Source organism: Sarcophilus harrisii, chromosome 2, assembly GCF_902635505.1.
Source record: "Sarcophilus harrisii chromosome 2, mSarHar1.11, whole genome shotgun sequence".
NCBI lineage: Eukaryota > Metazoa > Chordata > Mammalia > Dasyuromorphia > Dasyuridae > Sarcophilus > Sarcophilus harrisii.
The window spans coordinates 152,177,058-152,200,073 of record NC_045427.1 but is presented as its reverse complement, the minus strand read 5'-3'; the positions used below and the strand labels follow the sequence as shown (position 1 = coordinate 152,200,073).

Below are 23,016 nucleotides of genomic sequence, written 5' to 3'. Positions count from 1 at the left end.
ATAGTGGTTAGTGTATCAGCCTTAAAGTCAGGAAGATAAGGCTTCAAGTCTCACTTCTGAACATATTGGCTATGCAATTCTGGGCAAGCCCCTTATATTCTCTGTGCTCTGTAAAACTAAAAGTGGCAGAGGTGGCCAAAAAAATAAGAAAATGTTCTATATCTAATAGTTAATGTCCTCAATTAAGGAAGTTAATTTGGAAGTTCCTGATCTCTCACTATGCCATGAATAATTTTATCTTCTTACAGAAATGAGACTACAGTACAGGTGTAGTCAGTTTCAGCAATAATTAATGCCTTGTAGTCTTTAAAAAATAATAGTAGCCATTTGATCTGTCTAACTTATATCGTAAAAGACTTCTTTGGAATCTTAACAAGGAATTGGCTCAAATTTCCATCTGTATTATAATCTACAAAAATTCAGGTCTTGCATTTTCCTTTAGTTATTTTCTTCTCACTCTAATTAGATTTTGCTCATATGTAGAACAGACCAATTTGAGAGATAAAAGCTAAATTAAAATAGTACAAAAACAATGCCATACTTTGGCATGTTCCTAGTAAGAATTTAAAAAAAAAAACATTCACAACCATATGATTGAGGAAAATCTGTACATTATCTTTCTAAGTAAACATTTGATTCAAGAGAAGTCATTTACTGAAGACTTGACTAAAGATTAAGAGACTTTTACAACTTTTTTCTGCTTTATTGCTGACTTGCTGAGCAGGCCTCCATTACCACAGCATACTTCTGTTTCTCCCCCAAATAATATGGGAATAATAACATTTTCTCTTGACATACCTTTTCAGAATAGTGAAGATTAATAAGAAGATGATGACTGAAGCCTAGGGATCAATAATTCTGAGTGTGATTGATGCCTTACCTTAGAGAATTAGTTATATGAAAAGGACTTTATATAAGTTACAGATTACTATGTAAATCCAAACCATTATTTTTAGGCTACTTTAAGCATCTTTTGCCAAGTTATATTTTTGGGAGTTAACAAACAAACAAAAAATTGACTGAAATCTGATTGGTTTTCTTTCTATATAAAATACCTTTCATATCTTTAGTACTTTATGAATACAGAATTTCTTTATATGTATGTTATATCATTTAAGAAATAAACTGTTAGACAAGATTCCCTAAAAACTAAAATTTGCCATCATTCTTTTAAAAAAAATCATGAAAAATTGATTAAAGAAACCATATAATTTATCTTTTTGAGACAAGTAACTCTTTTGGATTGCTATGTGTTTTTTTTTTTTTTTTTTAAGATCTTCCATAGAAGAAAATTCTATAGTATACTTTAAAACATACATTCATGGTTTCTTAATTATTGAGTCTTCAAAGAAAAGCAGGTAAGTGTGATATTATCAGCAGATCAGATCTGGATTGGACAAGATGGCCTCTCCGAACCCTTTCAACTCTAAAATTCTGTGATTCTGGGACTGAGCTATTTAAAATGAATCTGTTTTATGATTAATATTATTTTGCTATAGCTTGCTTCTGACTGAGGTTATGTTGTATTTTTGAAGAGAAATACATATGTTGCATATGTATATATATGTAAAATATATACAAATATATTTTCCTTTCCTTTCCCAGCTTTCAAAACTTGAAAAACAGCAACAGAGAAAGGAAAAAACCAGAGCAAAAGCACCTTCTGAGTCAAGTAAGGAAAGAAATGTCTCCCGCAAAGATGATCCTAGTGCTAGCAGTGGGGCAGAGGGAGATGTTTCTTCTGAAAGAGAACCGTGATCAAGAAAATACTGTTTTCAGGTATATATCCTCGTCTTACCTCACTCTGCATCCTTTTATGTATTATCCTTTTCAGGAAAACTGCTGTTTTTTTGCTTTTTGGTCTTACTTTTCACCTCTTTGTGCTCATGCAGATCAATGGTTGTGCTTAAGATGCATTCCATCCCTATTCCTATTTACAGAAATACTTTTCTTCTGTCCCTACCCATTTTAGACACTACTTTTGCCATGAGGCTTTTCCTTATCTCCTTTAACTATATAGAATTTAATTTCCATCATCAACCTTGGGTTTTTTCCTTTGACCTTGGAGTAAAAGAAAGAATGTTAGGTTTAAAACTGGAGGAAATCTTAGAACTTATTTACTCTAATCTTCCACAGTCCCTCCCCTTCCTTCCTTCCTTCTTTCCTTCCTTCCTTCCTTCCTCCCTTCCTCCCTTCCTCCCTCCCTGTCTTCTCTTTCTTTCTTTCTTTTTTTCAGATGAGGAAATGGAGGCTTAATAGATAGTAAGTGAGCCACAATTCAAATCTAAGACCCTTTTCATTGTGCCACAGAAGACCTAGAGACCTAGGTTCAAATACTGCCTTGGATAGTTATTGTCTATCTATTCTTGGTTTGTCATTACAATTTCCTTCTCTATAAAATGAGAGGTTCTATTTATTTTAACTTATCTGAAGTTCTTTAGCTGTAAATTCAATTATATCTTTCAATTCTACCTATTTGTGCACATATTTTGTCTCCTTTATGAAACTATTATAATATATATAAATATATATAATATATAAAAATAAGCCCTTTTACTATTAAGTGAATGGTGTCTTTTTTTTTTTTTTTTTACTTTATACCTTCAGTTTCTGTGGTTTGCACATAGAGGGTACTTAATAAATATCCAATGACTTGAATTTTTGAAATGAAAAGAGCACATTTTGCGTTCTTTATTGTCTTCTACTCTTCATTTCCATTATTCTAGTTTAGGCTCCTAGATCCTCAAGTCTGTATTACTGCAATTGGTTCATCATTTGTCTTTCTGCCTCTAGTGTCTTGTAACTCCAATCTGTCATACTCTTCTCAAGATAATCTTTTTAAGATAAAGTTTTTACCCTGTTGTTGTCTCATTCAAGAATTGTTGGTAGCTCCCATTTTGCATTATGTTCAGTTTAAACTCTCATTTTATTTTTCAAGTACAGCTAGGTGGTGTAGTAGATAAACCAGGCCTGAAGTCAGGAAGTCCTTAATTCTTATCTTGCCTCAGACACTTATTAGCTTAAGTGTAACATCACTTAATCTCTATTTGCCTCACTTTCTTCATCAGTATAATTGGGCTAATAACATCTACCTTTCAGGGTTGTTGTGACCATCAACTGAGAAAATAGTTGTGGAGAGCTTAAGCACAGGGTCCGAAAATAGTAAGCACTATATAAAGGTTAGATCATTGTAACTGTAATGATCTGAGACATTATAAAAATGTTATTCTGAAATATTACTTTGCTATAGAGGATATATACACACACACACACATATATATATATCCTCTCTATAATTATATATGTATAAAATATAAAAATAAAGCAAAGCCTAAATTCAGTTATTTTGAATTTCATAAAAGCACTGCATAACTGAGACTTTTTTAGTTTTGAATACCATATAGAAAGCAACTATTGTTATAACTTACAAAATCAATCCATCGCAAAAAAAAAAAAAAAAAAAAGAAAGATAGCTAGTAAGTGACTTGCGGGCATTATTATTCTGTTTGTCAGAAAACAATGTTTCTTTTTGAAACTGAGAAAGGTACTAGTAAAGGAGTTTTCTGTGTATTTAGAGGAAAACAGTGACTACTTTAAAATTTTTCTTTTCAGTTTAAGAAATCAGCTGTACATATTTCTAGTCACCCAGGTTCACATCTTTAGTGTTATCTTTAACATCTAGCAAAGCTGCTGATACATAGAGGAGTTTAATAACTTTGAATGACTAATATTTTAGGACTGAGATATAATTACCTTGATTATGGTTAAACTTTTTCTTGTTTTCGTGTTGTTGGTAATCTTGCTTTATTAGCAGCAGTGATTAAAAACCCTGTTGGTGCCCTCAAGCTTCCATTTTCTTGCTTAAGTCTTTGTAATTTTTAATAGGGTTGTTTAGATTTCCTCTGACATAAATCATCTAAAGTGTGTGGTTATCCTCTGAGACAACAAATCTTGGGAGTTTCTCCTATTCTTGATAGTTCAAGAAATTGCTATGCATGATCTCTCAGGGACAGCTAGGTGGTGCAGTGGGTAGAGTGCCAGGCCTGCAGTCAGGAAAACTCCTCTTTCTGCATTCAGTCTGGTCTTAGACACTTGCTAGCTGTGTCACCCTGGACCAGTCACCCAACCCTATTTGACTCAGTTTCCTCATCTATAAAATAAGCTGGAGAAGTTAATGGCAAACCATTTCAGTATCTCTATTAAGAAAACCCTAAACAGAGCCTCTGAAGTCAGATATTAGTAAAAAATGACTGAACAGCTTCCCTAAGGATACATATATACTAATAGTCAATTCCTCCTCTCATTCTTCCTTATTAAATATTTGTTGTTGTTATTTTTGTTAGTACTGCTAGAAAGAGGAGGATCAAAGAAAAGTTAGGGCTGCTGTCAATGGGAACAGTAGCAACAATGATGATGGTAGCTCACATCTATATAGAGCTTTAAGTTTTGCAGAATGCTTTAAATGTATTATTTTATCCTTGGAAAAACCCTGTAGAGTAGATACTATTTTATTCCTACTTTACAGATAAGGAAACTAAGGCTCAGAGAGGTTAGTTGGCAACAGAAATAGACAAAGTTTATGAATTTTTATTTTCCTTTTATTTTTTCAGCTTTGGAGGTGTCATTTAGGAAAGAATAGAACAAAATTGGCTACTAGGGAGTTGGTACCCATGGTCACTTCAAGGAGAATAAGAAAACATCTAGCTGCCAATGTTGAATTCAAGTCATCTTACTTAGATGAACTACATACTTGGGTACTGAAAAAACTGATGCTCTGATGTGATTAATGAGCCAAATATTAGCTATAGCTGAAAATCATGGGGAATGGTACAGCTGTCATAATAGTGAAGAGGGCAGATGTTCTTATTGTTTAAAAAAGAAAATGGATAGAGTTTGCAAACCATAGGCTTGTAAGCTTGACTTGATTCCTTGGAAAATTTTAGAATGGATCATAAAAGATGTTTATTAGTAAGCATATAGAAAAAGAATTGGTGATTACAAAGACTCAACATAGCTTTAGGAAAAAACAGTCACATTTTGCTCTTTCTAGGAGATTTTTACTAGGGTTAAATATAAAGTCTTATACTTGTGAAGTATTTTGTTTTTTTGACAGAGTATCAAACTAGAAGCTCAGAGGAATTCTGTAGATATAGTTTATCCAGGCAATTCATGTTGTTCTTTTTGGAAAAAACTGAAGGAGTTGTGGTCAGAAAATGGTAAACTTGTTTGTATTTAGTACAGACTAGACAAATTGGACTCAGAGAGTATATCATTGAGTAAGAAGACTACTCCTTGCTTACAGTAGATCAATAGAAGTTTATTACAGGAAAACACGACACAGACAAATGTGTTGCAAGAGAATACTGCTTTTAGGAAATAGAACCTCTTTTCAGATCTTGAAGGCTAAAGTTTGTTTTTGAGAAACCATGTCTATTTTCTATTAGTTTTGGCTTTTTTGGCCTGCAAATCTGTATTTCTACAAGTAAAACTGTCTGTTTGAGAAATTGAATAGCAAAGAGAACATTGGAAAGATTTTTAAAGTATAAGGACAATAGAAATATGTCTCCTTACTTTGTATTAAATGAAGGATATTTTTCAAGATGAAGTTAACCATGTCAAAAACAAGGAAAATATATGAGCCCTTCTTTCTTTGCCTGTATAAGATTGATCTGGAATCATGTCTGCAGTGCAATGTTCCAGGGATCCATGCTTAGTTCTGTATTGTTTAGCATTTTAATCCGTGACCTATTTAAAAGCATAGAAAGCATGCTTATTTAATTTTCAGATAACACAAAGGCTGGAGGTAGAGCTGACTCACTATATAACAACCAGTATCCCTGAAGTTCTTTACAGGGTAGAATAATGACTGATTCTTAGGGAACTATAGGAATAGGTCATCTAATTTCATTAATACAAGGTACTCGCAGGTAAGAAAACTCCCTTTATCAGTGCAGGTCAGCATCTTTCTATGTAACTGACATGCTTAAAGAATTGGTTTGAGTACGTGTCAAAATAAGGGCTTTCCATGGGAACCACTTTAAATGCAATTGGGAAATGTTTAACAAAATAAATAATAACACAGTACAACATAATAATGTTAATTATTAATGTTAATAATGTCATATTTTCTAAGTCAATGTGTGCCCTGTAAGGATACATTTCTATTTGAGTTTGATACCACTGGACTAGAGCTATAAGAGGTTAAATGATTTAGTCACAGTTATACAGCTAGTATCTGTTATAACTTGAATCCATTATCCAGCAAGTATGTCAGAACTTGAACTCTGTGCTTCCTAATTTTCTTGGTTCCAAGACCAGCTTTCTGTCCATTTTGCCATTCTTTCTCTTGACTGAATCTCACTAGGAGAAATTCACTAGGATTAAATGTAAAATCTTACACTTGTAAATTTTTTTTTTTGACCAAGAATGAGATTGAGGTGGTGGGGGTGGTGGGGGTGGTAGGATGGGGTATGTGGCCTGTTTGTTTGTGAAAAAAAAATCTGGAAAAGTATTGACTACAAGTTTAATATGTATCTGTAGTGTAACATGGCAGCCAGAATTGCTAAAGTGATACCTTGGGTTGCCTATCTTTTCGGAGTAAGGTCGGGTTAGGGAACTTGTGTGATATTGTATTCAATTGGGAGTACCGTAGTTTAGGAAAGATATTGATGGACCAGGAAGCACTTGGAAAGGAAAGATCTTGAGGCCATGTCAGATAAGGATCAGTTGAAAAACTGGGGATGTTTAACCTGGAGAGACATATAAGAGGGACATAATATATATGTTCAAGTATTTGCAGGGCTCTTATGTGGAAGAAGAACAGATCAGAAGCTCTGATAAAAATTGCAGAAGAAAATTAGTATTAAAATCTTCTAGTTTTTCATTCTTTTGGCTTTGTTTGACTAATTCTTAATGTCTCTTTGACTCATTCACTTCCATTTGTTCAGTTCTAATTTTTATTTTTTTTATTTTTATTTTATTTTTTATTATAGCTTTTTATTTACAAGATATATGAATGGGTAATTTTTCAGCATTGATAATTGCAAAACCTTTTGTTCCAATTTTCCCCCTCCTTTCCCACCACTCCTTCCCCCAGATGGCAGGTAGATCAATACATGTTAATATGTATACATGTCCATACAGTTATTTTGCTGCACAAAAAGAATTGGACTTTGAAACAGTATACAGTTAACCTGTGAAGGAAATAAAAAATGCAGGCAGACAAAAATAGAGGGATTGGGAATTCTATAATCATCTCCCAGAGTTCTTTCGCTGGGTATAGCTGTTCAGTTCATTACTGCTGTATTGGAACTGATTTGTTTCATCTCATTGTTGAAGAGGGCCACGCCCATCAGAATTGATCATCATACAATATTGTTGTTGAAGTATATAATGATCTCTTGGTCTTGCTCATTTCACTCAGCATCAGTTCATGTAAGTCTTGCCAGGCCTTTCTGAAATCATTGTTGTTCATTTGTTGTTGGTCATTTCTTACAGAACAATAATATTCCATAACATTCATATACCATAATTTATTCAGCCATTCTCCAATTGATGGGCATCCACTCAGTTTCCAGTTTCTAGCCACTACAAACAGGGTTGCCACAAACATTTTGGCACATACAGGTCCCTTTCCCTTCTTTAGTATCTTTTTGGGATATAAGCCCAGTAGAAACACTGCTGGATCAAAAGGTATGCACAGTTTGATAACTTTTTGGGCATAGTTCCAAATTGCTCTCCAGAATAGCTGGATGTATTCACAATTCCATCAACAATGTATCAGTGTCCCAGTTTTCCCACATCCCCTCCAACATTCTGCATTATCTTTCTCTGTCATTCTAGCCAATCTGACAGGTGTGGAGTGGTATCTCAGAGTTGTCTTAATTTGCATTTCTCCAATTAATAATGACTTGTAGCATCTTTTCATATGGCTAGAAATAGTTTTCAATTTCTTCGTCTGAGAATTGTTTATTCATATCCTTTTACCATTTACCAACTGGAGAATGGCTTAATTTCTTATAAATTAGAATAAATTCTCTCTGTATTTTAGAAATGAGGCCTTTATCAGAACCCTTGAATGTAAAAATATCTTCCCAGTTTATTGCTTCCCTTCTAATCTTGTCTGTATTAGTTTTGTTTATACAAAAGCTTTTCAATTTGATATAATCAAAATTTTCCATTTTGTGATCAATAATGATCTCTAGCTTCTTTGGTCATAAATTCCTTCTTCTTCCACAGATCTGCGAGGTAAACTATCCTGTGTTCTTCTAATTTATTTTTAATCTCATTCTTTATGCCTAGGTCATGAACCCATTTTGACCTTATCTTGGTGTATGGTGTTAAGTGCCGGTCAATATTTATGGTCACCAGCTTTTGGGATAAGAACTTACTGTTTGATAAAAATTGCTGGGAAAATTGGAAACTAATATGGCAGAAACTAGGCATTGATCCACACTTAACACTGTACACAGTGCACAATTGTTTGCGGCAGCCCTTTTTGTATGTGGCTAGAAACTGGAAACTGAATGGATGTCCATCAGTTGGAGAATGGCTGAATAAATTGTGGTATATGAATATTATGGAATATTACTGTTCTGTAAGAAATGACCAACAGGATGATTTCAGAAAGGCCTGGAGAGACTTACACGAACTGATGCTGAGTGAAATGAGCAGGACCAGGAGATCATTATATACGTCAACAACAATACTATATAATGACCAGTTCTGATGGACCTGGCCATCCTCAGCAACGAGATCAACCAAATCATTTCCAATGGAGCAGTAATGAACTGAACCAGCTATGCCCAGAGAAAGAACTCTGGGAGATGACTAAAAACCATTACATTGAATTCCCAGTCCCTATATTTATGCCCACCTGCATTTTTGATTTCCTTCACAAGCTAATTGTACAAGATTTCAGAGTCTGATTCTTTTTGTATAGCAAAATCATGTTTTGGTCATGTATACTTATTGTGTATCTAATTTATATTTTAATGTACTTAACATCTACTGGTCATCCTGCCATCTAGGGGAGGGGGTGGGGGGTAAGAGGTGAAAAACTGGAACAAGAGGTCTGGCAATTGTTAACGCTGTAAAAGTTACCCATGCATATAACCTGTAAATAAAAGGCTATTAAATTTAAAAAAAAATTGAGACAGGCCTTTCCTGAAGTTCTTCCTTCTGCTAGAAATTTGTTACACTCCAAATATTTGTGCGTTCTGTCACTCCAAAACCAGTTCAGAGGCTTGATCTGGTATTGATCTGAGCCAAAAACTGTCTATTCACTGCTATCTTGCCTCTGCTTCCAGTACTAAAATCAATAATAATTCCTTAATAATATGAGTTGTTTAGTTGTAAAAGTGTTTGCCTTGGGAGGTAAGGGATTGGAGGCCTCTCATTGGAGGCCTTCAAGAAGAAGCTGGACAACTATTTATTGCTTATGGCTTAATAAAGTTTTCTTTTTATGTTTGGATTAAAGGAATCTAAAAGGGCACAGTTAAGGGAGGTGGGGAGGAAAGGAAGGTACCTGACTGTTTGGGGGCCATGATGAGTGTAGCCCAGTCATAAGTGAAATGGCTTGCCCTCTTCCTCAAGTACAGATTTAGGGAGGAACTCTTTATGTCAGCCTACAATCAGAGGGGCCTCTAGTAGCAAAGGGTATGCAACATTAGTACTAGGGCCAAGGTACAAAATCCTCTATAACCTTGGAGTACATTAGACGTTTTGTTCTAAGAGGTTACACCTAGAATCTCATAGGAATAAATGACTAGTAAGCTTGGTAGGTAGGTGGTTCAGCAGATAGAGTGCTGGTGCTGAAGTCAGAAGGATCTGAGTATAAATATGGCCCCAGACACTTACTAGCTGTGTGACTTTGGGCAAGTCATTTAATTCTGTTTGCTTCAGTTTCCTCATCTGTAAAATGAGGTAGACAAGGAAATGGCAAACCATTCCAGCATCTTTGTCAAGAAAATCTAAAATGGAAGGGTGGACTTCCTCAGTTCCTTGTTCTACAGTCACATATGAAGAAGTATAAATAATGAGAAAAGAGTCCAATTAACCTCCTTTTAATAGGATCCATGTGTGAAGGCTTTATGTAAAATATATTTACTCCTTCCTCTTTCCATAATGAATCATAAGGCAATTATGTGTGTATATATATATATTTCCTTCATGTTTTCCTATTTCAACTGGACTGCAGACTCCCCATAGGAAAGGATCATGTATCACATAGACTTTGTGTCTTTTTCACCAACTAGTACAAAATTATGCAGAGGAGAATCAGAATCTCAAAGTCCAAAGGGATTTTAGAGGCCTTTTTGATTATTCAGTAGAATGAATGAGTAGCTCTATGATCCATTGGTGCAGGTTGCAATGCCTCCATCCTGTGAGATTTTTGTCCATGTTCTTCCGTAAAAGATCATCATCAGGATCTATTTTAGTATACTAGAAGCCATTATGTGGGTAATTTTAAAAAATGTGCCAATGTAATGTTTTGAATATCCATCTATATTCCTTGCTCTTACAACATGGTCAGCTCATCTCTTCTTCTGGTCATAACCTGACCTTGATAATGTCTTTTATACCATATTTTGTATGTAGGTTAACATTGGCAATCATTATTGTCTCCTGTTTCTTTTACCTCATTCATAATTTTGATTCTTCTGAGATTGATTCACACTCATATAAAGTCAGAAGGAACATTACTGTTTTCATAAGATGAGGTTTGAATAAGCTAATAGTTTGGATCATTGAAAAATCGTATGTTGCTTCCCAAATCCATTAGGACTTCTAGACTTGATGCCATTAGAACAACATCAGCATTCAACAAATATTAAGCATGTGTGGTATAAGTTATGATATATGAATGTAAAGGAATATTACTATTCTATAAGAAATGATAGGCTGATTAAAAATAACTTCAAATGACATGAAGTGATGTTGGGTGAAGTGAGCAGAACTAGGAGAACATTGTATACAGAAATAGCAAGATTGTGTGATGATCAAGTATGAAGAACTTACATTTTGTCAGCAAAGCAGGCATCCAAGACAGTTCCAATATACTTGGGATGGAAAATGTTGCCCTTATCTAGAAGAGAGAACTATAGAGATTGAATTTGGATCAAAGCATACTATTTTCACCTTTTTTGTTTCTTTGCTTTTTCTTGTGGTTTTCTCCTTTTGTTCTGATTTTGTTTTCACAACATAACTAATGTGGAAATATGTTTAAAATGATTGTACATGGATCATGTATCATGGGGGAGAAGTGGGTAAGAAAAGGAGAAAAAATTTGGAACTCAAAATCTTAGAAAAGTGAATGTTGAAAACTATCTTTACATGTAATTTAAAAAATTAAATATTATTGAAATGTTAGGAAAAAAATAGCCTTCATATGATTTAAACGCATGTCTTCAGCAACCTCCCTGCTATCAGTGCCCTGTAGAGCAAATGTGGGAACTATTAATAACATCTAATTTGTCATGGTGCTACACAGAGAATGAATCATTATGAAGTTCTAGGCATTTTATAGTTTATTATATATGGGTATATCTTTGTACTTAAAAGCAAATGGGTTGTTGTTCCTGACTTATTGATACAATGTATTCCTGATATTCGCATTGTAGGCTATAAGTAGATATATTTTACATTTGCTCTGCCATACAGAGTCTATTTCCTACATTCAATTCAATCAATATTTTGAGGTTCCAGCAGAATATGGCAGGATCTTATTTCATATAACCACTAATTTCTTGGATTGCCCAGACTTGTCCTTAGTTGCTTGAGCAGCTTTGTTGTTGTTCAGTTTTGTCTGATTCTTGTGATCCCATGGACCATAACATGCCATCCTCTTCTATTTTTCACTAATTCTCAAAGTCTGTCCAAGTTCATGTTTGTTGTTTCCATGATACTATCTATCTGTCTTATTTTCTGCTGTCCCTTCTTCTTTTTACTTTCAATATTTTTCAACATCAAGGTCTTTTTCAGTGAGTTTTGCCTTTTCATTATATAGCCAAACTATTTATGCTTCAGCTTCAGTATTTGACCTTCCAGTGAATAGCTTGAATTAATTTTTTTGAATGTTGACTGATTTGACCATTTGACCAAGGGATGCTCAAAAGTTTCTCTAGCACTATAATTTGAGAGCATCAATTCTCTGGTGCTCAGCTTTCCTTATAGTTCATTTTTTTTTGCAGTCATACATTCTACTGGAAAAAAAAAAAACCCATACCTTTAATTATACAGGCATTTGTTGACATAGTACTGTCTCTGCTTTTTATTATGCTTTCCAAATTTGCCATAGCTTTCTTTCTTGCTGAGACAATGGAGGTTATATGACATTCCCAGGGTTACACACCCAGGAAGTTTTAAGTTTCTGAAGCCAGAAAACTCAGGTCCTCCTGACTTTGGGGGCTGTTACTATATCTACTACACCAACCAGCTGCTCCTATGGCTTTCTTTTCAAGAAGCAAACACCTTTTAATTTCATGCCTGTAATTTCTATCTGCAGTGATCTTTGAGACCAAGAATATAAAATACCATTTCCATTTCTTCTCCCTCTGTTTGCCAGAAAGTGATGGGAGCGATTGTTAAGATCTAAGTTTCTTTTATGTTAAGCTTCAAGCCAAGCTTTTACACTCTCCTCTTTCATTCTTATCAAGAGTTCCTTTTTACTTTTTTTTTTTTTTTTTACTTCTACCATGAATATGCTATCACCTGAATATCAGATTTTTGTTGTTTCTCCCAGCAATTTTAATTCCAACCTTTGATTCATCTAGCATTTGCATGAATGTACTCGATATATGAGTAAGATAAATAAAGTGATACTCTACAGTCTTGTTGTACTCCTTTTCCTGTTTTAAACCAATCAGTTCCATGTTCAGTTCTTGCTTCCTGGCTTTCATACAGGTTCCTAAGAAGATAGGTAAGATGATCTGGTTCTCCCATCTCTTTTGAGGACTTGCCACTGTGATCTACACAGTCAAAGCCTTTGATTTAGTTATTGAAGCAGAAGGTTTTCTGCAATTCCCTTTCTTTCACCATAATCCAGCTAATGACAATTGTCAAATTGATCCCTAATTCCTCTCCTTTGAAAAGCAGCCTGTAATTCTCCTAATTCTTGGGCTCACAGATTACTGAAACCTCATTTGCAGAGTCTTAGTATAATCTTGCTGGTGTGTGAAATGAACACAATTTATCTGGGGATTTGAATATTCTTTGGCATTGTCCTTCTTTAGGATTGGGACATAAACTGATCTTTTTCAATCCTATGGCCACTGTGGAGCTTTCCAAATTTATAGGCCTATTGAGTGCAGCACTTCAACAGCATCCTCTTTTAGGATTTTGAATAGTTTAGCTAGAATTCTGTTACTTCCTCTTTCCTTTTTGTTAGGAATGCCTTCTAAGATCCACTTGACTTCATTCTCCAGGATGTCTGACTGTAGATTGTAACCATGCCATCATGGTTATCAGTGATGTTAAGATATTTCTTGTAGAATTGTTTTATATTTTCACAGCCATTTTTCTTAATCTCTTCTGCTTTTGTTAAACTGGGCTAACTCTTGCCTCAAATCTGTATGATTAATATTGCCCTAGAGGACCTAGAAACATCCTGGAGTATAGGAGTGACAGAAGAACGGGAATGCTCTCCAGCTCACATTGTTAATTTAATATGGGCACCTACCTGCCTGTGTATTTGTCCTATTCAGGAGCTGACCCATCCTGAGTGTAATAGGAGAAATATTTTACAGTACTTAAAATGCTCTTACCATTGGTTTTTACCTGCTTTTATCACAATAGTTTGTCAGTCAGCAAACAATGTTAAAGAAATAACTATATGACAGACACTGATAAACATTGGGAATACAAAGAATAGCAACAACCAAACCAAACCAACAAACCCCAAACCCCAAATAAAAAACCTCAGATCCTGCCCTCTGGGATGCAACAACTGGGTACAAACGGCATGGATAAAAATAGTATAGAAAGGACAGCCTTAGCAGCTCAGGGGGAGGTTGGGAGTTTTTTTTTATCAGATGGGCTTTGAACTGAGTCTTGAAGGAAGTCAGGAAATAAGATGTGGAAGTGATTGAACATTTGTATTATTCTGAATTCTTTGATAAGTGTCAGTAAAGTTAGATATTAGAGGTCCTGGAAAATGGAGAGATTCACATTTTTCTAAGGAGGAGACACAATAGTCGTCGTCACCCCTCCCTCCCCCCAAATTTCATTATGTTGGTTATAGTTGATAATTTGGCAATGTGGGGGCTGTCAATATATTATAAGTCAGATTCTTAGCAGTTTAAGAAAGAAATTTGTTTTCTTTTGTTTTTTTTCCTTGCAAAGGATTCAGAGATATTCTTTTGACTCTCTTGAATAATTTAATCCAAGAAAATTTATTAAACACTGGGTATAAGCTCTGGTGATTAAAAAAATAAACAAACTATTTGCTTTAAGGGAATTTACATTCATTACCAAGGGGAATATGCTATGTACACAGATAAATAAATAAAATATAAATTGAGGAGCTAGAGGGCTCCCTTAATAAAAGGAGATGAGTCAATTCCTGATAGATGATTTATTCAGTTATACTATGTCAAAATGAATGGCCAAATGGAAAAATGGCCTCATAAGGTTACTTCTCTTAGAAGACTCCAAACTAAGAGAATAAACCTAGAAGAATGAATGAAATTTGATGGTCAGAGTCCTAGCAAATGACAGGTATTTTACAAATTAAATTTGATTGAGTCATTCTGAAAAACAATTTTGCAAAAAGAAAGTCTTTATTCATCTTATCATGTTTGTTTTCTTTTTAGTTGCATCATCTTTGGGCAGAAAAGTGGAACCTGAAGAATGCCCAGAAGACATAAAGTACCTACACCTCAGAAATGTGAATTAAAGGATTTGGAAAGGAAAAAAGGGAAAAAAGCAAGACAGAAATTAGAAATTTATGTCATTCTGCATTAAAAATCAACCAAAGGAATGTTACTATTTTCTGTTTTTGCTGTGGCCTAATAGTGAATGTGAGTCATATCTTTTTCATTGTATTCTTCATTTGGTTTATCCTGGCTCCTGAATAAGAGGCAAGCATTTTAAATACATATGTAGCAAAAAGCACATAATTAACATTTCTTAATTTCAGATATTTTTGGCTTGCATTTTGAAAGAGACAGTCTTCTATCATTTAAAACTGGATACTCATTGCATCTTCTGTTGTGTTTGTATTAGTGGTGTGTATATTCTATTCATGCTCTACATGACACTGGGGTAGTATGTTACTATTGTGTCAATGTTAAGGTATAAAAAAGAACAATCATCATTGATAATTTACGGTGTGAGCCTTGTGTATCTTTTAAAGTTTCTCTTTTTTCTAACAACAACAACAACAAACCACTTTGTTATTAAAGAAATTCTGCTACCTTTCTGTCTAATAGTATTTTTTTGCGAGATAATGCATTAAGCTTGATTTTTTTTTTTTTTTTTTTTTTAACAAATGATACTACTGATTTCTATGTGGAATGATATTTTGACAAAAGCATCATATAGTATTTTTAACTTTTCTTGATATAAACAGGGTTAAATTATATAAAAGGTCCCCCCTATCCCTCTTCTTTAGTTTCTCCCTTCCTTTCTCTCATGGGATGGAATCTAAAGAGAAGTTATCTTTTTTACCATCATTTGCATTTGATAATGTTTTAATTAGAAGTGAGATAGAAGTATTTGGGGGAAGTGAAAAAATAGATAATTTGGGAATTTTTATGTGTGTGATGTACGCCTGAGATTTCAACTTCCCAGGGAAGCTGAGGCTGGTGGATCTCTTGAGTTTGGGTGTTCTTATCTGCAATGAGTGAGCTAGTAGAATCAGATACCCACACAAAGTTGGGCATCAGTATAGTTAGCACTCAGGAGCAGAGGGTCATCTTGGTTTTTCTAAAGAGGGGAGGGGAAAACCAAATTTAGTTAGGAATAGAATAGGTCCAAAAGTCATGTGAGAGATAGACTTTGTTACAAAATTAATTGATGACATAGAGTAGAAGGCCAAAATTTAGAGGGTAGCTGACTGTAGCTAATTAATTATTTGGAATTGTTAGAGAGGTTACAATAGATTTTTCTTTACTGATTCTTATTTTTCCAGGAGATGAATGGTTTCCCATTTATCTAAGTAAATGTCATAATTTCAATAAGAATTTTAAGGAACAACTTAAGAATTTGCTTTTTAGTCATAGGTTTTTACACATTGCATCCTGTCTTTAAATATATACTCTGTGCCTAGAGAAGATCCAATTCTTATTTGATATTTTTGTAATATCTGAACTAGATTTATACAAGACCATCAACTCAATTTTGTTACTTTTATTTAGAGGGGCAAGCATTGCAGCAGATAGTATTAGAGTGTTTGAATATGGGGTCGGGAAGACTTCAGTTCAAATCCTGCCGCAGATGTTTGTTATTAAGTATGATTCTGGGGAAGGTTTCTCAGCTTATTTCCTCATTTGTAAAATGGGGATAATAACAGTACCTGCCTTAAAAGTTTGTTGTGAGGTCTGAGATAAAATATGTAAAGTGCTTTGCAAACCTTTAAGCACTTTATGAAGTTTAGTTTTTAATTACTGTCTAATTCTGGAGTCAAAGTATTTATTTTAAATTAAGTGTGAAAAAAAATAATTTCACAAAAATGCATTGATTATTTTTAAAAATTGGGTGACCAAAAAAGTTTTTCTAATTTCTTTATTCTGAAATAACTCGGTAAAAATCCTTTAGTTTAAATTTTGGGCTTATAAGTCTATGAGAAGATCACTATTTTACAGAGTAAATCACTATTCACTTTAATAGTTCTGAGATATGATATCTTTGATTTTTGACATTCTTAACTCCTCCCAGAATCATGGTCAGAAGAGACTCTCAGTGGCTATCTGGTTCACTTGTCACTTGAACTATACTTTTTTCTATTTTACACAACTATAGCCATCCAATCTTTGCTTAAAGACACTCACTGAGGGGGCACCCTGTGCCTCCTATAGCAACCTATTCTTTTATATCACTGTAGTTATTACAATATTTTTCTTTACATCAAACCTATTGCTCCTAGTTTTGCCTTTTGGTGCCAAGCTGATCAAATTGAATCCTTCTTTGATGTATTAGTCTTCATATACTTCAGAGTTTGCTATTATGCTTTGAGAGGCAGTGTTCCGTAGCGGTTAGAGTACTGAGCCCAGATTTAGGAAAACCGCTGATCAGACCTGTCTTTGACATATACTGTCTGACGTGTAGGTGGCTCAGTTAACCACTCGTTATTCCCTTCCCCGCTCCTCCCCCATCCTCCACCTCCAATTTTCTAAGACTTAAATTTCAGGAATAGTACGGATCTGCTCTCTGACTAATGAAATCACAACTTCAATAAAAATTAAAAAGCTAAATAATCACACCTACTTCTTTCAGCTAATTTTCCTTTGGTATAATCTTAAGGCTTTTCATCATCTTTGTTGACTTATAGGGACATTCTAGCTTTTCAATATCCTTTCTTAAATCAGATACATAGAAGTGAACTATATATTCCAGTTGTATTCTGACTAGGGCTGAGTGCAGCATGTATCATCAACTTCTTATTCCTGGACTGTATGCCTCTCAATGGAAACTAAAATCACATTTGCTTTTCTGGCTGCCATATCAATGTTGATTCATATTAATCTTCCAGTCTTTGAGGACTTCTAGATCTTTTTCAGACAAATTAGTGTTTAACTCTGCTTCTCTCAAAATACTTGTGAAGTTCTTTTTTTGATTGAAATATAATATTCCATTTACATCTTATACAATTAGTTCCATTGTTGTAATTTATCAAAGAAGCATTTTTTGAAGAGGTGAGCTAAACCAGAGGTTTATGGTCTGTGGGCCACAACACTCCTAAGTGCAACTTTAGAATAAAAGGTAATTGGAAAATGTGTAACAAAATAAAATACATTAAAACATAGATAATACTGCATTTTAGAACTGTCATGTGGCCCATAGGGATCTTTATATATATATGTATGTATATGTGTGTCTATAGATATATAAATATCTATATCTATACATCACTGGCCTCTCAACTCATTTCTATTTGAATTTGACACCATTTATTTAGACATTGTTTTGCCAATTAAATTCAAATTCACTTCAAAGTGATTTGAATACTGTAGGACTCAGCTGTAGCAATCCTGCAGTGTGGATGCACTTTCCCTATTATGCTTTTTTTTTTTTTTTTGATGTCCTTTCCAGGACAGAACATTGTTAGAGATTCCATCATTAGTTAAGATTTGGTAGTCAGATACATTATAGTCTTCATTATTCTGTTCTAATAGGAAACAGAGATAGAATAGTTAGGAAAGTTGCCAAGTTTAGGAAATATCTGAACAATGGCAATACTTTCTGACTTCATTTTAGTTTGATGGTATTGTCTCCCCAAATATTTTGAGTTTACTTGGAATAATATTACATTTTTGTTAGCCTTTCCACAATGTCTTGCCTGCTTTTCATCATGACATATGTTTTCAAGATAATTGATGGAGATTAGCACATCTTAGCTTTTCTTATAGTGAAAGATATACAACATAGAGATATTTTATTTTCACATGGTAGTAAAGTTTCCTCTTTTATCGTGATTCTGTAATTAATGTGCTAATTGAGGACAAGCTAAAACTGTAGAAGGTAATGAAGGAAAAGCCAAAAGTTCTCCCTGAAATATATGGTCTTGATAAAGTTATTAATTTAAGCTTTCTCATCCATTCTGGCCATAGATTGTTTCCAAACTATTCAGAGTAGGATCAAGGACTGAATTTAGATAGTGAGCACAACTCTGTAAAATATAAACATCAGCTTTGTTTTTTTGGGGGCAGGGTGGCAGAGGGGAACTCATTTAATATGTCCAAGTATTTTCTGCTTATTTTTAAAACTCACTGTTTATTGTCTATAAAAGCATGTGAATGGAGATGGAAGTTTTGAAGCATACTATGTTTGGCTCTCTGGAGGCCTTGGCAGACCTGAAACTTACTTCTTTAAACAGAACAATAATGCAGATAACACTAGTTGAAAGGATTCATTTAATCTTCCCTTTGCAGATTTACTTCTTAGTAAATTTTTCTTTTTAGTTTACCTTTTTAGTGGTTAAAGCCCTTGCCGCCATTTAAAATGTAAACTACATGAAGTCATGTCTTGGGACTAGAAACTCCAACTCATATCCATCTAATTGGTAGAAAAAGTAAATTCTTTTTATTAAATTATAGCTATGAGGCTGATGTCTTTGCAAGCTCTGCCTTACCTAAATTCAATTCATATTCAAGTCAAGCCATCACCCATGATGTCATTGGTCCTCTTTGAAAATGGATGGACAACAGCTATCTTGACATTCAGATTTTTTTGTTTTGATAGCTGTGAAAGGAATTTTTCTACAAAAAAAAGCTCTACCTTGAGGCTTAATCATAGGAAGGAGTTGGCCCTAGGGTCTCAAAGTTTATCCCAGCAGAGAACAAGCTCTGGTAAGCCCTTCCAAATTAGAAAGATTTTATGTGTGGCCCTGGTAATAGAATGCATTTTTTTGTTTGTTTGTTTAAGGATTTAGGATTAAATGGAGAGATGAATGCTTGAGTCACAACAACTCAAGAAAACCATCTACTAAAGCACCATAGGATTGTGATCTATATTATTGGAGAAAACCTAGTTCATGAATCAAAATATTTAATATTTCAGATGTTGAAATATAAATTGAAATGTTGAAAAACTTGAAGTATTTAAGGTATAAAGAATGAATAAATAGAAGGTTTAACTCCATCATCTGTCATCTCTGCTCTATTTTCTATACGGTAAAGTGCTACTAAAAGTCATAAAAGTATATTAAAGGGTTCAGTCAACTTGCTTTTATTAAGTGGCATACACTATGTACTAGGTCTTATGTGGGGATACAAAGAAAGGTGAAAGACAGTTTTTGCTCTTTTAAAAAATAATAATAGCTTTTTATTTTTCAAAATACATGCAAAGATAATTTTCAGCATTCACCCTTGCAAAACTTTGTATTCCAAATTTTTCTCTTCCCTTCCCTCCTCCCTACTCCCTTAGATAGCAGGTAATCCAATATAGGTTAAACATGTGCAATTCTTCTAAACATATTTCCACATTTATCATGCTGCACAAGGAAAATCAGATCAAAATGGGAAAAACAATCTAAATCTAAATCTAAATTGTCTCCATTATCTAAAAATAAAACCCAAACTTCCCCTGTCCTGATAGTACTTCAATTTATTGTCTTCTGTTTACTTTTTCCCTATCTAGAAAGAATTACCTAACTTTACTACCTCCATCTTGATAGTCACATATTCTTCCACCTCCTGCAAGTGGGCCCCTTTTTTGTCATTAGTCTAAAGATATGACTCTCTCAAAAATTACCAATAACTTGATTGCTTTTGCTGGGATCCAGTGGCCTCCTTTCTGTTCTTCCAACAAAATACTCTGTCTTACAACTCTAGGAATTTTAGCTATCTTCCCATATCTGGAATGTTCTTTCTTCTCATCTCCTCCTGTTGGCAGTCTTCAAGTTCCAGTTAAAAATACAACTTCTGCGGGAAGCCTTATTCTCTTAATACTAGTGTCCTCTCATTCATCCCCTGACTGTCATTTTATCCCATATGTTGCTTGATTGTACATAATGTTTACATGTCTTCTTCCCCGTTATATTATGAGCTCCTTGAGGGTGGGAACTTAAAAAAAAAAAATCTTTGTATATTCATTGTTTAGCACAGTGTCTGGCACATAGTAAGCATTTAATAAATAATTATTGATTGCCAATGGACACTACTGAGTTTTCATCCTTGACTTTTATGAAGGATTTACCACTGTAGGGAGCATCTTCCTTTTTAAAAATCTATTCCCATGTCTTCTTTAACTAGGTTTCCTTCCTATTTAAGTCATTCTTTTGACTCTAATTTGTTACTTCATCTTTATTTTGTCCTTTAACTTGGAGTAGACACTCCAAGACTGTCCTCAGCTCCTTTCTTCTCTTTTTATGTTATTTCAACAATTTAATTCACTTGTATAAACTTTACATTATCCTTTTTATATGGATAACTCCAAAATGTGCATCACCAGTTTTTACCTTCCCCTCAGAGATATCTCCACCTGCATATCATTGGCCTAAAATTTTATATATCTAAAACAGAACTTGTAGCTTCCCCACTCCCCCACTTCCCCCAGGCCTATCCATTTTCTTTTCTTTTTTTGTTGATAATGTTGTTTCCCCCCAGGAATTAAATTTAATTCCAGGAATTAAAATCTCAGAGTAATTTTTTTCCCCTGAGGCAATTGGGGTTAAGTGACTTGCCCAGTGTCACACAGCTAGCAAGTGTTAAGTAAGTGTCAGAGGTCAAATTTGACCTCAGGTCCTCCTGACTTCAGGGCTGGTACTCTATTCACTGTGCCATATAGCTACCACTCAGAGTGATCTTTGATATTTTCTTTTTTCATCCAGCACATAAAATTGTTGAATCCTGTTTTTTTACCTCTCCAAAATTTCATATTCCATTCCCATTTTTTCTTAATTCCCTGCTTCAGCCACAAATTCTCTTCTCCCTTGAATTATTCTAGTACTGTCCTAGCTGGTGCCATTATCTTTAGTGTCTTCCCCTCTCTAATCCATTCTTCATTGTACTACAGGGTAATTTACTCTGTTTTTAACTTTAAAAATATTTACTTATTAAAAATAACAGTAACTCCATTTCATATTGACAACATTTTAATGAAAAATAATCTTATTTAAAAAAATTTAGCAAGTATGGCATTGTTTAACAATTTTGTAAATGTCTTCAAGTCTAGCTTAATAGAAGGCAGCTAGAAACCTGCTTCTGCATTCAATCTGTTAATGATAGGTATGTTGGTTTTTTTTGAAGTATATGAAGAAAACCTAGTTTCATGTAGATAAATAGTTGGGAAAGGAAAGAATATTTTAGTAATATTTTTGGATAATTCTGGATATTCTCTGGTACTATGCCAAAACTTGACAATTGATAATTTTGTAAAGATTAATTGCAATGAGGAATCTGAAACCTCAGATGAACTTAATTGGATAGACCTCTCTATCAGCAAGGTAAGCCAGTACACAATGGATAGAGGGCTGAAAATGGAGTCCGAAGGGTCAAATCTGTATTGAGGCATTTCATAACTGTGAGACCTTTGGCAAATCTGTTTGCCTCAATTTCCTCATCTGCAAAATAGGGAAAATAATATAGTACCTACCTCTCAGAGTTGTTGTTAGGACGAAATAAGGTTATTTGTAAAGCACCTAGCACAATGGTTGGCCATAGTAAATACTATACAAATATTAGCTTTTATTATCTAGAACTTTGAATGAATCTTTTATGTGTGCATGATTTAGTAATATCATCCAATGATCATTTGGAAAATAATGGTTTATTATGTTATGGAGATCTTCAAAATGAAGACATGTTTCTTTTTATAAATTTCCAAATCTACACACATATATTAAATGTCAACTATAATATCACAGCAATCTCATTTATTTAGTATGACCACTCATCAATTCAGAAAAGTCTGTATTAGGAAGCTATCAAACTTACAGAAACAAATACAAGTTTTCCAAAATTCTAATTTTCACTTGAAAGCTTGAATTTTATCATTGACAGCAAATACTTTCGGTTGTTTTCTTTGCAGTGACAGACTCATTTTTCATTTTCAAGAAAATATCTGCCAAATATTCATCCGAATAAGCATAGTTTGCCTGTCAGCTGTACATGTAGCAGGGTTGGCCTTAGCAAGGAGAAGGGCCATGTTTTCATTGGACACCAAAACAAATGGTGGTATAGTGGAGGATGATGTCAAGAGGTTGTGAGAACAAGAGGGAAGAAGAGAGGAGTCATCTTTAAAAGTTTTCAATTTCTTGGTGTATGGTGAGATCCTTGACAGAGGAGACATAGTGGTGTTTTGGAACTCTTGAGGAAAGAGCTTTGGAATAGCAACTGCGGGGAAAAGGACTGCCTTGCT

At 34.2% G+C, this 23,016-nt stretch overlaps 1 protein-coding gene across 1 annotated transcript in view; it reads left to right on the top strand.

Moving 5' to 3' along the window:
- DTD1 (D-aminoacyl-tRNA deacylase 1) overlaps nucleotides 1-15,418 on the top strand; it is a 131,992-nt gene extending 116,574 nt beyond the window's left edge. The window contains exons 5-6 of the mRNA XM_012540124.2: nucleotides 1,606-1,779; nucleotides 14,811-15,418. Coding sequence (XP_012395578.1) covers nucleotides 1,606-1,758 — 153 coding nt within the window. The 3' untranslated portion in view covers nucleotides 1,759-1,779; nucleotides 14,811-15,418. The remainder of the gene's footprint in view (nucleotides 1-1,605; nucleotides 1,780-14,810) is intronic.
- Nucleotides 15,419-23,016: the final 7,598 nt, after the last annotated feature.